This window comes from Myotis myotis, unplaced genomic scaffold (genome assembly GCF_014108235.1).
Source record: "Myotis myotis isolate mMyoMyo1 unplaced genomic scaffold, mMyoMyo1.p scaffold_m19_p_11, whole genome shotgun sequence".
Taxonomy (NCBI): Eukaryota; Metazoa; Chordata; class Mammalia; order Chiroptera; family Vespertilionidae; genus Myotis; species Myotis myotis.
In genome coordinates this window covers 69,115,476-69,131,945 of record NW_023416315.1, presented here as the reverse complement: position 1 = coordinate 69,131,945, position 16,470 = coordinate 69,115,476, and the positions used below count along the sequence as shown (strand labels likewise).

General features: G+C 42.5%; 1 protein-coding gene and 1 long non-coding RNA gene across 4 annotated transcripts; one reads left to right on the top strand and one right to left on the bottom strand.

Moving 5' to 3' along the window:
* Positions 1–211: 211 nt before the first annotated feature.
* On the bottom strand, positions 212–4,109 carry LOC118666469. The gene is made up of 3 exons (XR_004970972.1): positions 3,665–4,109; positions 2,531–3,402; positions 212–2,091 (listed from the first exon to the last, which is right to left on the bottom strand). It is a non-coding gene; the product is annotated as an uncharacterized LOC118666469 (long non-coding RNA).
* WNT16 (Wnt family member 16) lies at positions 2,772–14,920 on the top strand. Of its 3 annotated transcripts, XM_036328848.1 has the most exons (5): positions 2,772–2,906; positions 3,107–3,345; positions 5,162–5,448; positions 11,201–11,335; positions 12,398–14,920. In XM_036328848.1, exons 1-5 carry the CDS (start codon positions 2,812–2,814, stop codon positions 12,860–12,862), a joined length of 1,221 nt encoding a protein of 406 aa, XP_036184741.1. In that variant the 5' UTR covers positions 2,772–2,811; the 3' UTR covers positions 12,863–14,920. The 3 variants fall into 3 exon arrangements, with proteins under 3 accessions (XP_036184741.1, XP_036184743.1, XP_036184744.1); XM_036328850.1 differs by lacking the exon at positions 11,201–11,335; XM_036328851.1 differs by having other exon boundaries at positions 11,201–12,541.
* Positions 14,921–16,470: the final 1,550 nt, after the last annotated feature.

The window sequence follows — 16,470 nt, the reverse complement described above, 5'->3', positions numbered from 1 at the left end:
TTTTAACTCATAATAGAGGCTCCATATTTTTTTTTTTTTCAATTGAAAAGAAAGCACACAAGCCCAACAACTTCTTTAAAACATCTACCACTAAAATCAGCCTAGAGCCGTGGTCGGCAAACTGCGGCTCGCGAGCCACATGCGGCTCTTTGGCCCCTTGAGTGTGGCTCTTCCACAAAATGCCACGTGCGAGCACGCACATACAGTGCGATTGAAACTTTGTGGCCCATGCGCCGAAGTCGGTATTTTGTGTAAGAGCCACACTCAAGGGACCAAAGAGCCGCATGTGGCTCGCGAGCCGTGGTTTGCCGACCACTGGCCTAGAGTATTAATATTCTCTACTCTCCCAGTCCCGAGATTGCTTTCTCCTCCCTCCTCCAGGCCCCTGACAGAGCAATCACTTCTCTAGTTTCATCATTTAGGCCACTTAGATATCTGCTCAGAATGTTCCTCATCATGTTAATGCACTCAATAAACTGTGTTCAAAACTAGGATCTCATGTACTGGGCCCAATGGCGGGGCTACAGCAGTGAATGCTCCAGACGCCTCCTGGGAAGCTCTCAGAATAAAGAGGGCTTGGATGAAGGCTCTGAGTTTCAGAGAGGCCACTAGCCAGGCGCCAAAATATTTCTAGATCAGTAACTACACCCTATCATCAACTTGACTCTAAAAATTACAATGTGGCTAGTACATGGTGTTCACTCAATAAATATTTGTTGACTAAAGGAATGAATACGATAGATAGGAGGGGAATTTCAGTGAGCTTTTATTGCTCTGGGCTGATATAGGACATATGCAGCAAATTAAATCCTTTATTTGAAGACTAGTGACCCTTTGCACTGATTCGTGCACATTGAAAGGAAATTAACTAGAAAGTGGCCGATAATAGAGGCTCCAACCACCAGTGGCCTGGTCTGGACACTCCCTGGAGCCAACCTCCCGCTGTCCCTCCCTGGCTGGCTGCAGCTGGGGTGGCACCACGGCTCAAACGACGTCTGTGGAGTGAGTGGAGTCCCTTCAGCAGGTGGGGTCCCACAGCCCGGTGGAATCGTGTGGCCCCGTGAGGAAATGGGCTCCCTCCTCTCTGGTTCTGGGGTGTATTACCCGAGAACCGTGAACCGTTGCCAAGTCACCACTGCCCGGCAGCTCCCGCCTTGAGTGTCTGCCCCCTGGTGGACAGTGCGTGTCATACCTACTGGCTGGTTAGACTGTCAGTCTTTTAACATTTTATGAATATAGATAAAGCAAGTAAGATCTTTTATTTGGGTAAGTCTGGATTTTGCCACCCACTAAGCTGTTCTGTTCACCTGAGAATTTACAAACATTTCATAAGTCCTCTGAGGAGCAGGTGATGCCACTGCAAAACACTTCCCGTCTCCCACTATGCCAGGCAGGGCTGTCCCACAGCTAAGCATGTCCTGTTGCCTTCAGAGGTCCCCAGAGACTGCAGAAAGCTGGTTAACCAACCTTCCTAAAGGCCAGGCACCATGACATTCTGCTTCCGGGTCCTCTTTGGTGCCAACAAGGACCTGGCTGGGTTTCATCCTCTCCTTTACCAACAATCTCCAGTTATTTTGTTGTAGGCTCCTCTCCAGGGCTGGTTTGTGCCCTCGAGGGAATGGATCTTGTGTCTTGTCTCTCTAATGTCCCACAGTCCTTCCTGGCCACATGGTAGGTGCTTAATAAGCCTGTTTTTAAAATCTGTCTTCAGTTGTAGCCCTGCCCAGAGAGCCATCATGTGGAGTGGAGCAGAGGGTCAGGACACAGCTCCCCACTATTCTAGAACCCTCCAGACAGCTTTCACTCATTCTTTCCTGCCTTCCATCTTCCGACAGTGCTTTCAAGGATGGGGAATGGGAGACAACCCTGGGAAAGGAAATCGCACAACACGGGTTGACTGCGGTAGGTTAGAGGCTAGGCTGCACCCTTCCTTTGGCTAAACATGAGTGCTTGGGGAGATGACGTCGGTCCCCATGGGAAGGCCTTTCTCCCGTCCTGTCCTCCAAAGCTTCTTGACGCATTGGGACCTCAAGCAGGGTGTTGAAAGGTCAACTTGTTTGGTACCAACTCTGACTGAAAAAGATGATTCTCCTGTGGGGAGCAGGAGAGGAAAGGAACGGGGGCAGTGAGATTTTCCAGCCGCTCCACCCAGAGGGTAATTAATCCAAAGGCAACGGGATGGGTGGAACGCAAACATCTCCCATTCCACCCCCGCCCGCGCCTGGGGCTGCTGAGACCGAAGCGCCCCTCTTAGTCCTCGGGTTGCGCTCACTCCCCTCACGCAGCAAAAACCCCGCTCGGGGCCAGGAAAGGTCTTGAACTCTCCGGGGTCTGCACGCGCTGCGGGAGACCTGCGGCCCGCGCCCCCCGCAGAGCCCGCTCTCCGCCAATGGGAGCCCGAGGTCTGGGGATGAGGAGTGCGGGGCGGCGGCTGGACCAATCAGGCTCCCCGCGCGGCCGGGGGCGGGCGGGGGCGGGAGGAGAGGCCGGGGGCGATGGAGGCAGAGCTACATCTACGGCAGCTTCTCACCTTGGAATGCGAGGGCAGCTCCCGCATCTCCCGCACGTCTCCAACTGGGCGCGGGAGGAGAGCCTCCAGCGCCTTCCTCCGCCTCCTCGCTCTGCTCCCAGCGAGGGAGGGGAGGCCGCCGGGAGCCCCTCTCGCTTCTGGCCTTCGTTTTATGTTGTCTGCAGGGAGGAGGAGAGCGACGGAGAACTTGGTGCTGGGGAGCTGACCTCTGGCCTGGCGGGCCTCGGGGCAGGGAGGGCCGAAGAGGAGTGGCTGGGGCTGCGGGAATCCATGCGGGGGCCATGGACCGAGCGGCGCTCCTGGGACTGTCCCGCCTGTGCGCGCTGTGGGCAGCCCTGCTCGCGCTGTTCCCCTGCGGGGCCCAAGGAAACTGGATGTGAGTATCGGGGCGCAGCGGTGACGCACGGGGTAGGCGGTGGCACATGGGGTACCCAGCCTCAGGGCACTTGCAGCCAAGACGAGGGGAGTAGGGGCGGTGACCCTCGGGCGGGTGGCCTCAATGGGGGGGGAAAACATCTGGGATTGGGGAGGAGAGCAGGCGAGCGACGTGCATGGGGGGGCGGCCGTTGCTTACAGGTGGTTGGGCATCGCCTCCTTCGGGGTCCCGGAGAAGCTGGGCTGCGCCAACTTGCCGCTGAACAGCCGGCAGAAGGAGCTGTGCAAGAGGAAGCCCTACCTGCTGCCCAGCATCCGCGAGGGCGCGCGCCTGGGCGTCCAGGAGTGCCGCAGCCAGTTCCGCCACGAGCGCTGGGACTGCCGCGTGGCCGCCGCCCCCTCGGCCGCCAGCCCCCTCTTCGGCTACGAGCTGAGCAGCGGTGAGTCCCGGGACCCCCGGGGCGGGCGCGGGACAGGGGCGACCCCTCCTCCGATTCCTGTAAAGTCACATCGATGGTGCTCGTGTGGTCCCCGACGCTTTCCCAGTCCCCCCGAGAGGTCCTCTGGTGGACGGGGCGGGGAGCCAGCCCCCGGGCGCAGGTGCGGTCCTGGATGGGGGCGGGGGGGGGGGCTCCCCAGGTCCGGAGCCTGGCTCTGGCCGCCGGCGTGCTTCCTCCTTCCCGCTGGGCCCGGCTGGAGTGGAGGGAAAACTCTGACACTGAACCCCGCCGACCCCTCGGACCCGCCTCGCCCCCCTACCTGGGGGACCAGCTGGAGAAACATGATGTCGGCGGCAGAGAATGCTGCGGCCGCGTCTGCTGGGATTTCAGCAGCTCCGCGGCGCGCCGGGCCTTGGACCAGCGGCCGGTGGCCGCGTTTGCTGGCTCCTCGGAGCACCGGGGAGACGGAATAATGGGGATTTTTAAAGGGATTGTCCTGGACGACCCAACGTGCCGCCAACCAGAGCGCGACCACTCCGCTCTTCCCTTCTCTGCCCTCCTCTGCGCTCACCCGGGGGCGGGAAACTGCGGTGAATTAAGTTCCACTCCCAGGTGCCTGGTGACTCGGGAAAGATAAAAAAAAAATAACAACAAAAACAGGGAATCGGGGTTGTTCCAGGAATATTAGCAGATGCCAGGAGTTTTAGGACCTGGGCGCTGAAAGATTCGTTGTTTTTCACATTTGTTTCCGTTCTCCCTGCACCTTTGACCCCTCCCCACCCGGTTCCTACACACGCAGCCGCCCCGGCGTGGCCTGGGCCCTGCTGCGCTTTGGCCCGCACGCCCTTCCGAAGGAGCCCCGACCCCTGCGGGGGGAATGAAAAAGGATGTGCTCTTCACAGTTGCTGAAATGCGGAGGCATCAGCTGTTGAAGAGGTTTATTGGTCAACGGGCGCGAAATTGTTTCCACTCCAATCTAAACATCTCAAAAGGGAAAAAAAAGTCGCCTGCGGAGTCTCTTTGAGTCCGTTTTGTTGATGCTTTCATAGGCCTTTAACTTTTAAAGGTGTTAGCCCAAACGCTATTGCTCGTGTGCTAAAGACATATTCAGTTATTTTACGTAACAATTTTTTTTTTTTTTTGCTGGTGACATTTCAATGATTTTTCATTTTAATTATCTTTAAGCCTGTAAGAGGATTAGCTAGTACTATATAAAGTGTATAATGGTTTCAGGTTAATATCAGGATTGTTTTTAACGCTATTCTAAAGAAAGGAGAGTCTTTAATGTGAAACTAAACATGTATCATTTATCACCTAATTGCTTTGATCTTGGTTTAAGTTTAACTTGCTTTCTGATAGGTATTACTCAGGCGAACAAAACTGCACCAAATTTTCCAGCTTGTGTTTTGTGAGAACACATTTTAAATTTTAAAAGAAAGGTAATCTGGACTCTTCGGGGGCATCTTATACCATTTACCGGTATCCACGCAAAGGATTTTAAATTTGACCTGTATTTATTGGGCCACTGAACTAGGTGCCGACATAAATTTTATATTTTAGGTCTTTTTACGTCTGAGAACTATGATAACCAATATCTGACGATCCCTCAAAAGGGACATTAACCCAAAATTAATGGTGCTTTCTTAAAAGACTACCACAATAGGAAATATTCCTTTCAAAATATGCACTCATTCAAGCATCCACTGGGAGCCTTTGAAAAATTGCTTCGCTGACAAGAGAATGAGTAGGAGGCTCTGTTATGAGCATAAACAGAGAGGTCTGCCTCTCTCATTTAGCAATTTACGTCTTATTCTAGGCACCAAGGAAACAGCGTTTATCTACGCGGTGATGGCTGCAGGCCTGGTGCACGCGGTGACAAGGTCTTGCAGCGCAGGCAACATGACGGAGTGTTCCTGTGACACCACCTTGCAGAACGGCGGCTCAGCCAGCGAAGGCTGGCACTGGGGGGGCTGCTCGGATGACGTCCAGTACGGCATGTGGTTCAGCAGAAAGTTCCTGGACTTCCCCATCAGAAACACCACGGGCAGAGAAAGCAAAGTGCTGTTAGCGATGAACCTTCATAACAATGAAGCTGGAAGGCAGGTATGTATTGGGAAATGGCATAAAATTCATTGCTTTTAGGTAAATAATACAGGGACGACACTTGTGCATGAACCTGTTCAAACAGTTTAAAAACAAACCGTACTTGCAGTCTAAGAAATCTATGTGTGTATATATGTATGTATATTATGTTTTGTTATGTATGTATGACTGTAAATTTATACATGTTTTTCTTTCACGAGCCTGTACTGACCGCATTGATGGAGTTTTAAGTTCTCCATCTAATGTGAGTTCAGTCTTGCTATAGAATGTATTTGTGATTGTATACTTCGTATACCTGAAATGCTGATTGTAAAATCATACAGGTTCAAGTGCCTGTTGGGTTCTTTGGCTCCACCCTCTTAGCTGATTAGGGGCAGAGCCTGAGTAAGATCTACAGTATCCGCCTTTCTAATGGGACTGGATCAAATTTCCTCAATTGGACTTTTGATTATTTTTTTATATCTATTTTAGGGAGCAATGGCTCCTAGTCCTGTGGTCCGTTTTACCCTTACTTTCTCTAGCAAACATTCTTAAATACATTTGGAATGCACGATACTTAACTAATATGCTTTTTTAAAACAAAGTTTTTAAGGGAAATATTTATTTTATTTAAAGCTATGTAGATCCATTGTAAAATTGATAAATACAGATAAATGTAAAGAAGTTCTAGATCTATTAAATATGTGGATATTTTGAAATATAGATATATTTCAGCAGGAAGCAAATTTGAAGTACCACCATCTAATTAACCTCTTTTATGATTCTAGGTTTTCTTAAAATGGAATAAATTTGTAAATTAACTTAACTTTTATATATTTACCATAATAAATATTGACACAATAAAATTTGAGTTCAACACCATAGTTGAATTACTTGGCTATTCATAGTGACTTTCCTAAAACAGCTAAAACTTCTTAATGAATATATATTTTCTATCTTATAATAATCTTTTCAGGACAGGAATATCAGCATACATCATATACTACTGTAAATACCCAGTAACCTATAAAAGTCCCAAAGTATCATTGCAATCTGCAACCTCTCCTAAAATATATTAAAACAAGTTTCAATATTTTTCACAAATATTTAAAGTATATGTTGCATTTTTTTCACATTTTTGGAAAGTGAATAAATGGAACCCAATTAGAATAGTTGAGAGTTTCAGCCAGTTTTCTTTATTTAACCACTTTGGTTTAAAATACAAAAACAACCCAGCTGATGTGTCTCAGTGGTTGAGTGTCGACCTATGAACCAGGAGGTCAGGATTCAATTCCAAGTCAGGGCACATGCCTGAGTTGCGGGCTCAGGGTCCAGTGTGGGGCGTGCAGGAGGCAGCCAATCAATGATCTCTCCCATCATTGATGTTTCTCTCTCTCTCTCCCTCTCCCTTCCTCTCTGAAATCAATGAAAATATATTTTAAAAATACAAAAACAGAAAGCTCAGTAAATATATCACATAACACATCAAATTAAAAATTTCAATTCAACTTGAATGTTCAATTAAAAATTGCAAAGTAGAAATTAGTAAATAGTTATGTAAACTTTTTATGTTTTTGTTTAAGAATTTTAAAAATTAATTTACCTCACTAAAGTCACTCTTCCTTAACACCATAGTTATGCATATGCATCTTTTCCTTAAAGTTTTATATTTTAAAAAATTAATTAGTTTTTGCTGCAATTTAAATATTATCCAATAAAGAAATTTTTAATTATTTCTAATATATTAATATAAAAGAGGTTAAATGTAGTTAACATATGTTCTTTAAAACTCAAGTTAAGCAAGAAAAAAGCATCAAGGTAAGTCAAATTAATATATTTAAAAAATAAGAAAACAATTCAATAATGTTTATTATTAATTTAAACCTTTAATATTTGTTAAATAAATTGTTAGAGATTTTAAATTTTTTAACCAGGAAACAAAACTCAGAAACTCAAATTATGATCTCTTGAATGAAGTCATCTCTGAATATATAAAATGTCTTTAAATCTCTAAAATGTATTGTATTAGTAATATTAGGCAACTATTGAGTTTTATTCCATCTTGTGTAAATTTTTAAATTATGTAACAATATTTGCTTTTGTAACTATTAACTTGGATCTTAAGCTACTTTATAATCTAATTTTATTAAACGTACACAACTATTCAGCATCAATTTTAATCCTTTTTGGCAAAAAAAAACATTTCCTCACATTTGCTAGGTTTTTGCTATTACTTTAATTATGCAGAAAATAATTCAGTTTATTCAATTATACACATTTTATATAAATTAAACTTCCTCTACTAAATTTTTTTCACGGTGTTCTAGATCAGCGATTTTCAATTGATGTGCCACAAGAGTTTTTAAAACAGTCAATACCTGACTATTTAGTAATAAGGGGCACTGACCTCTTTTCCCTTAGATTATCAATTTTAAAAAATCACAGCAGCCAACATAATGGCCGTATGGTGTGAATGAATCAAAATTATACCTATTTTCTTGTCAGATGTGCTAAAAATATATATTTTTGTTATACTGCAGAATTTTGGTAATTAGTGTATGTATGCCATGAAAAAGCTTGAAAAATCACTGAAATAGATAGAAACTTAAAATATTAAAAAACATTACCCGGATATTGAAGGTATTATACTGGTGTTTTTATTGGTCTTTTCTCATAAAGTATTACAATTGAAAGCATTTTTGTATTTTTCTTCCTTTTGGTGGCCAAAAGAATAAAAACCACCATCACCACCACAACAAACTAACCAGGTTTCCAGGTTATTATCTAACATGGAAGAACGATCAACTCCATTTTCAATACTGTCAAATAGGATTTTAAATTATAGGCACATCCTGAGTCAAGTTCAAGGTCTGCATTCAATTGAGTTGATTTCCCTCGTCTCAAAATCCCAAACTCCAAATGTCGAAAAGCGTTCAGAGAAATGTGGGTACTGGCGCTTAGTCGTGTTGTGAGCAGGATAGATGATTTTCTAACCGCTGACCTTAAATTCCCACTTGGTTTCTGACACCATTCCTAAAGTTATGACTCCAAGAATAATGTTGCCGCATGGCGATTGGCTAACAGAATGATGTGATGTCTTCCAGGGGCAGAACTTCTGGGAATAATGTGACTTGGAATATTTATGGGTATTGCTTTTGGTGTGCTTAAAATATTTCCATTCTTCCCATGTCCACCTCATAAACTTTTAAGTTTTCCTACCCCATAATTTGTTTTATGATGACTAACTCAAAAAAGTGGGAAGGGCCCAACCCCACATTTTCATTGACCTGTTTCAAGAATATTTATAAGTACTTGAACAACACATAAGTGTTTTGCTTTTCAGCAGATTCAAGTATATTTTTGGACTAAATGGCATGAAATGGGTGAGCGGAATAGATATTCTACCTATACTCATCCAATCTTATGTCACAGTTTTCATAAAAATTTAAACAAATCATCTAATAGTTGACAAAATGAAATGCTCATCATGAAAAGTTTCATAACAGTTTTTTGATCATTTCTGTGAAGTTTGTGTAGAGCAATATATTGGAAAAAATCACAGCCTGCTGTGTTACCTGAGTCAAAATTGTGGGACCAATCACTCCTTAGACCACTTCTCAAATATTTTCTATTTTTACCTTTAAGCATTAACGATACATTTTTCGTATTTCACTTCACTAGAAGTGCATCAAACCAAAACTTAACACAAAGGAGCCCAGTAGATTAAATGTTCCCTTCCTAATTGTTCTCCCATAGTTAAAAATATTCCATCAAAATGTGCACATCTGTTTGCAATAGTTAACAAAACATTCCTCTGTTAATATCGTTATAAACCTTAACTACTCAACTAGAGTAGAGAAAGGAATTTTCTCATAACCACACACAACTCATTTGGTTGCTACTCGCTTACTTTCCCTGTTCCCCCCAAAATGACTATGCTATCACTGAAGAATAGCTATAAACATTAATTAATACTCTCTGAAAATCTCCAAAATATATTTTTTGAAGTTCATGCAATTTTACTAAATATACTTGCATGTTCCACTACATTTTTCCCTCTTTTACTAAAATGATCCAGCTTCATATAAAGATTTTGTATCATGTATCACCAAGCTTTCCTTATGAATGACAACTATCTTAGCCACAGTTTATTTTTCTGTAAAATTGGAATAATAAGTACATGTTCATAACTACCTACATTTCTTCCTATAAAACGAAATTAAGTAAAATCATCTATGAAAATGTGCTCTGAGAAGCACTAAGCTCTAGTGTGTGTGTGTGTGTGTGTGTGTGTGTGTGTGTGTGTGTGTGTGTGTCTGCCACTGAACTCTGTCTGCCTTTCGTCAAATTCTTGTAGTGGTGATTCTATTGCTTTATTTAATCCCTATTGTCCAAGTTTCTTCCTTCGAGTATTATGGGGATATAATCATTTACATTGCATGTCAGTTATTGGGATTTTTCTCTTTGAAGTTTATTTGTCTTTCTCTTCTAAAATATACATATGTAAGACAAAAACACTATTTCTTTTTTTATACTTTTTGTTAGGGACAAAAAGGTAATAGAATTCAAAGGTAATCAAATACAAGTTTTTTAAAACATCACTCCTGAAAAGTTATAGTTAACTCCAGATATTTAACTGGGCTAGTTTTCTATGGCAGGAAAATTCCCCCCAAATTTTGACAGAGATTCAGCAGGTTATATCATTGAATTTAGAAGTCAGTCTCTTTATCCTTCAAACCCATAAAATAGTGTGTCACTCTTACGGGCTACCACTGCTGTGGGCTGACAGTGGTATTGGATCAAGGTCTTCCAATACCATTGATCTCCCAGCAGTGACTCTTTTGTTTTAAAAAAGGTGGTTTTTATTACTACCTCCAATTCAGATTACCAATAGAGAATAAATTAAAACTGTTTAAGTGAGTTGGACTAGTTATTCATTAAATATTTGGAGAGCATCTACTCTGTCTGCTACGCTTTGCAAATTGGCAACGTCATACATGATATTTGAACTGGTTAATAAAAGAAAAAGTCAGCTTTTCAGTCATGATACCGAGCCAAGGGCAGCTGTAAATCACGAGGTGATGACTGTAAGGAACGCTGATCAGGTTTAAACACATAAATATAATCCTTGGACGTTTGGCTTTCTTAGGGCAATTTGTTTTGTTATTACCTAGTTTTGGTTGAGCCCTTTTTTTCCTCATATCCTTAGGGCACTTAAAATCTGAACAGAAGTAGACAGATTGCATTAATTTCAACATTTTAAAGAATTGAAGGCTTTGTGAATATCAAATGCCATAAATTTGACCAAATGAGCCTGTGTGCCATACTTTTTGCCTTCATATCATTGAAAGATGCCTTTTTGCCTGGATTAATAAGAAGTAGACATATCCATTAACTTCTCAGTTTTGTGAACTCAAAAAGAACATGTGCGCTGTAGTCTATAAAGAACGGGATTTAAAATACCATTCTGTTTATTATTTTAAACACCAGTCAGAAGTATCAACTATTGCATAAATCAATGCCGTATGCTCTCATTCAAGTTGCAAATATTATAATTTGTTTGAAATATCCTGTCTCATTAGATAGTTCAGAAACTTTGGTTAATTTGTTAGGAAATGTAACATCCCGCAAACATATTAGCGTCATGTTTGGTACAAAATAAATAGCAAAGTATAAAAGCCCTGTCATGTTACCGTTCAGATGAGATCTGTAAGTGGGATTTAAGCTGTGAGATTTTGCCTTTCTTGGGTGAGCTTACACACACAGTTTCCAGGTTACTGAGTGGGCAGATCAGCTTTTCACTTTACCCAGCACGTTGACAGACGTCAGCCCTGCAGCTAGCCCTGACAATTTATTGATCTGCTCTGCCATCCTCTGGAGACGGAAGGAAGCTGTGCTGACGAGCCTGGTATGTAAGAGGTTTGGAACCCTAACACTTTTTAAGTCTCTCTATTGTTTTTGCACTGTTAGCCCCATTTGCAATTTATCTGCACTCTTACCATACCTTCTTCAGAGACAGAGGGCGTTCATTTAGACCTTAATGTGTGCCAGGCGGTGAGCTCTTACAGCTCTATGTAATCTAATTTAATTTCTCAGTCTGTATAAACGAAGCTTAGCATATAGCATTGGGGAAAATCATGTAGATGCTATCTCCTTTCTATGGTAGGATGGTGCTACTAATCCATCAAGAATATGACATATGTTTTGAATTAATTTTCCAGAAGAGAGGAAGGATTTTCTGGAAAATCACACTCTTTGGCCCCTTCGTCTTTTGCCCAGCATTGACAGTGCTCAGACCTAAGAGCGCCCAATTCGGTCAGTAGGTCTCATCCCTTGATGCCCATTAGAATCACCTGAGCAGCTTTGTAGACATACCAACACCTGGAGCCCACCTCTACCAATGAAATCTGAATGTGAGGGTTTGAGCATTGGTTATTTGCAAGGTTTCACAGATGTTCCCATGCACATGGTGAGTTGAGGGTGACTTCCCTATCAGGGCTTCTCAACTTTTAATGTGCCTATGGGTCACCTGAGGATCTAAATAAAATGCGGATTCTGGTTCTGAGAGTCTGCAATCCTTACAAGTGATACTGGCGCTGCTGGTCCATGAACCACACTCTGAGTAGCAAGATGCTAAATGTATTAGGAACATGGAGACATGTGTGAACATGACCCCACACCCCAAATTAAACAAGATATTAGGAATAAGAGTAGTTTTCCTCTAATCTCTAATACCAATATTAGCCTGGCCCACTAGCTTAAATTTGACTTGGAAAGGTTTGCTAGGGTCCAGAGGAGGACAAAACACTTGAATGTTAAGCAGCCTGGAAGATCCTTTATGTTCAAAACCATCATTTTTTATACAGGCGGAAACAGACCCTGAAAGTGGAGTGATGAGGTGAGTTTGCTTCTGTTACTGAGTAAAACGCGCTTCGTGAGTGATATTTAACACAGTTCCTGTTGGTTGCAGGCTGTGGCCAAGCTGATGTCCGTGGACTGCCGCTGTCACGGCGTGTCCGGCTCCTGTGCGGTGAAAACATGCTGGAAAACCATGTCTTCTTTTGAGAAGATTGGCCATTTCCTGAAGGATAAATATGAGCACAGTGTTCAAGTCTCAGACAAAATAAAAAGGAAAATGCGCAGGAGAGAAAAGGACCAGCGGAAAGTGCCGATCCGCAAGGAGGATCTGCTCTACATCCATAAGTCTCCCAACTACTGTGTAGAGGATAAGAAAATTGGGATCCCGGGGACACAGGGCAGAGAATGCAACCGCACGTCGGAGGGCGCGGGTGGCTGCAACCTCCTCTGCTGTGGCCGAGGCTACAACACCCACGTGGTCAGACACGTGGAGAGGTGCGAGTGCAAGTTCATCTGGTGCTGCTACGTTCGCTGCAGGAGGTGTGAAAGCATGACTGACGTCCACACCTGCAAGTAACCACTCTGTCCAGCCGTGGGCACCACGCCTCACTGACCACAGTGGAGTGCCACTTTGCAGGGCTAGTGAAGTCCACTCTGGCCTCGAAACCCAAGATCCTTGGACCCTCCCAGAGTTCCCTTTACCTGGCTGACGTCCAGTCACACACCGAGCATGTGGACTTGGGGGAATTCTACAAGTTTTGGGTTCCTAATTTGGTGATTTGGGGGGGGGGGGAATATATATATATATATATATATATATATATATATATATATATATGCAAGGAAGATCATCTGTCTCCTAAGCAAGAAAGAGCAGGAAAGAACCTTCCTGTAGAAGATCTGGTCCATCTTCAGGATAAGATCCTTGACTATGGAACTCAGTTATGGAACTCAATAGGGGTGGGTGACTGTTAGTCATGTTTAAAAGACACCTCTTATAGCAGCCAGAAGCGAACAGGTGAATCTCATTTATTCTCTCAGCGTCTTATTTTTTTTTTCTTAATATATTTTATTGATTTTAGAGAGGAAGGGAGAAGGAGAGACAGAAACATCAATGATGAGAGAATCATTGATTGGCTGCCTCCTGCACGCCCCCTACTGGGGATTGAGCCCGCAACCCGTGCATGTGCCCTGACCAGAATTCGAACCTGGGACCCTTCAGTCTGCAGGCTGATGCTCTATCCACTGAGCCAAACCAGCTAGGGCTCTCTCAGCGTTTTAGATGAAGAAATCATGTTATATGTCTGTGCATAGAAACGGATGTTGAAAAGGTAACAGAAGTGGTGGGTGCTTTCTTTCATTTCAAAAGAAAGGCTATGAAAAAGAATTTTCATAAGTGATACAATATTCCTAAAAAGTGTTTGGTAGGTTTCATGACAAAAGGAAAGAATCAAAATTTAACAAAGTGAATTTTGTATAATTTGGATTTTAAATGGATTTTAATCAGGAGAATTTCTCAGTAACTCTCAGTAGGGCATGGAGTAAACTTTGATCTTCAGCTTCAGACTTTAATCATAGACCAGCCGCTATTATTAAGAACCCAGCTCTGAATTACTGTCTGAGGAAGGGAGCCTGAACGCATGTGGGAAATTAGGGGTAAAACACCCTTGAAACGTATAAAAACAGTATTTTGTATAGAATTTTGCTTTAAAAAGTTTTATATTTTGTAAATACAGTTTTTAAATTATATGATATATATATTAAAACTTAAGACATTTATTGCCAAAGCCCAAGAGCTAAGGCAATAAAATTATCTCAGAAATAATATTAGCTTCTGTTTTTCTTCATACTATCAATTCTGCCTTTTTTTATATATATTGAAAAAGAAGCTAATTGAGCAGTTAGTTATATGGATGTGTATTTCTTGCCAAAATATCAGTTTTATAAGTGTTATAGTTTAAAATATGCTGCAAAACATTGGGGATTGTGTTATTTCAGCAGTCAGATTAGTTGAATTCTGTTTTTAATTAATGTTTAACTTGTAAAGTTATTATAATAAATTATACAAAAAGTGTAGAAAGTCTTCACTGAAAAAAAAGAATCTAAATCAGAATAATGATCAACTTGTGGATTTGATTTCCTGGGTATTTATTATATTGTATGTAATGCTGCTTTTCCATGTGAATGTTCAATGGTCGTTCTTGTTTTAGTATTCACGCATGTATATTCACCATATTTTACAAGGTTCCTGGTAAAAGTTGCAGGCTGTATTTAAAGTTATATTTTAATGTAACTGCTTAGGTTTTTTATGAATTGTTAAATATTTCAGTATTATATAGAAAAAAATAGATTTCTAAGTTCAGAATGGACAAAGAAAGAATATTCTTTTTTTTTCATAACAAGCTAGAAAAATGTTTCCCTTTCCCCCAGGTCTCATTCTGTTTCCTTTCCATTTTATTACCAAGGCAGAACAATAATTTGTGGATAAGAGCAAGCACCTGGAAATATCTCAGGTCTAATATTAAAATCAAGGCTAAACATTTGAATGTGACCCTAAGAGTTTAACGAAATTGTTATTCATTGAATGTGGCTCTCAGAAATGACAAGTGAACAAATATAGTGCTTATTTTAAAAACTGGTTTAGCGTCCACTGATTAGACTAACCTGAAAAATAGACACTCTCATGCCCCCCCCCTTTTTTTTACAAAGTAAATCTATTTTATCAAAATTAAAAAATAAGCAATCTTTTTTAAAAGATGGAGACTGTAGTTTTCATTGAGGACCAATTTTTTTCTATTAACCAGAAAACTTTTTATAATTACCTTACCAACCAGTTGTGAGAATCAGGCAGCCTCTAATTCACAAACACCTGGTTGCTACTTAGTCATTGTTTAAAACAGTAATGCCCACTTGGGCATTACCTCTCCTCTCTGGCATGCCTGAGCAGGAACGCCTAACTCGCAAGCTATGTCTTTGGGGCTCTTCCTTTTCCTCCTTGGCCTCTCCATGGAAGGACCCTTGCACTTCTCGCCTGTCTGTGTCACGCGCTGACAATCTCCCCGTGGCTCGCTTCCTTCCCGTTCCCCATCACGGTGGAGGTAGCACCATGGGGCTCCGGAGAACTGGTTCTGGCCCAAACATTCTTCACCAGGCCAGGCCATTTTGCCTGCATTGTTTAGAGCTCTTTATGTTGCAAGAAACAGAAAACCCAATCCAAACTGACAAACAGTAAAGGAAATGTATTGACTTAGTAGCTGAAAAGTCCAGGGTTCTGACCAGTTTAAGTGAAGCTTAAAAGTTCCCAGTACGTTCCCAGGGCTCAGGTCTCTCCACCTCCTGCCTAGAGAGGCTGGCTTCTCTGGGGCTGTCTTCTAAGTCAGGCTCCACAGGGTTCTGGTTACCCCCCTACCGCCATCACCAGTACCACCAGCACCAGCACCTCCAGCATTTCTTTTCTTCTTATCAACATGATACCACACTTCCAGACCTCCTAGTCTCCTATCACTCATTCAGCGGCAAGAGAGATTCCATTCTAAGGAGAGAAAACTGTGTGTGTGTGTGTGTGCGTGTGTGTGTGTGTGTGTGTGTGTGTGTGTGTGTGCGCGCGCGCACGTATTCTTTCTTTTTATTTTTCTTTTTGGTTGCTCACACATAGAAGAGGGAAAAGTTATTCCTCAGAATGCCTAGCAAAGGTCATCACTGGTCCTGGTTGGTTAGTGTGCCCATCCCTGAGCCAATCACAATGGCCACTGGTGAAGTTGGGTGATATACATTGATCTTAAGGCAATCAAGCCACATGCAGGGGACTGGTAGTGGGGTTCATTCCAACTAAACCTGCATCGCTTGGGAATTAGGGAAGCAGTGAGTCCACAGAGAAAATCCGAAGTGTTATTTACCATGACAGGGTACCTAAATGCCAGCAGCACAGTTATTAGATGTACTCAGTTCTACTGATTTGTTTAGAACACAGCTTTCTATGGTATCACATGGGTCAGGCTCACAGCCAGACAAAGCACTATGGGTACGAAGTGCCTTGATTTGTTTAAATGTCCTTTATGGTGTTAAAATTAGCCTAGTGTAATAATTTTCAACTTAAGAGTTCAACTTTTTTTGTAAATTTGGAACTGCCTGAGAGGCAATGGTTGGAGTCAATGATGATTCTTGAAATGAGATCAAGACAAACAC

Excerpts from the sequence above, each read along its gene's own strand:
- WNT16 (XM_036328848.1), top strand. The coding sequence starts at position 2,812 with ATGGACCGAGCGGCGCTCCTGGGACTGTCCCGCCTGTGCGCGCTGTGG. Across the intron at positions 3,346-5,161 it reads CGGCTACGAGCTGAGCAGCG|GCACCAAGGAAACAGCGTTT; the intron begins GTGAGTCCCGGG and ends GTCTTATTCTAG. Across the intron at positions 5,449-11,200 it reads ACAATGAAGCTGGAAGGCAG|GTTACTGAGTGGGCAGATCA; the intron begins GTATGTATTGGG and ends CACAGTTTCCAG.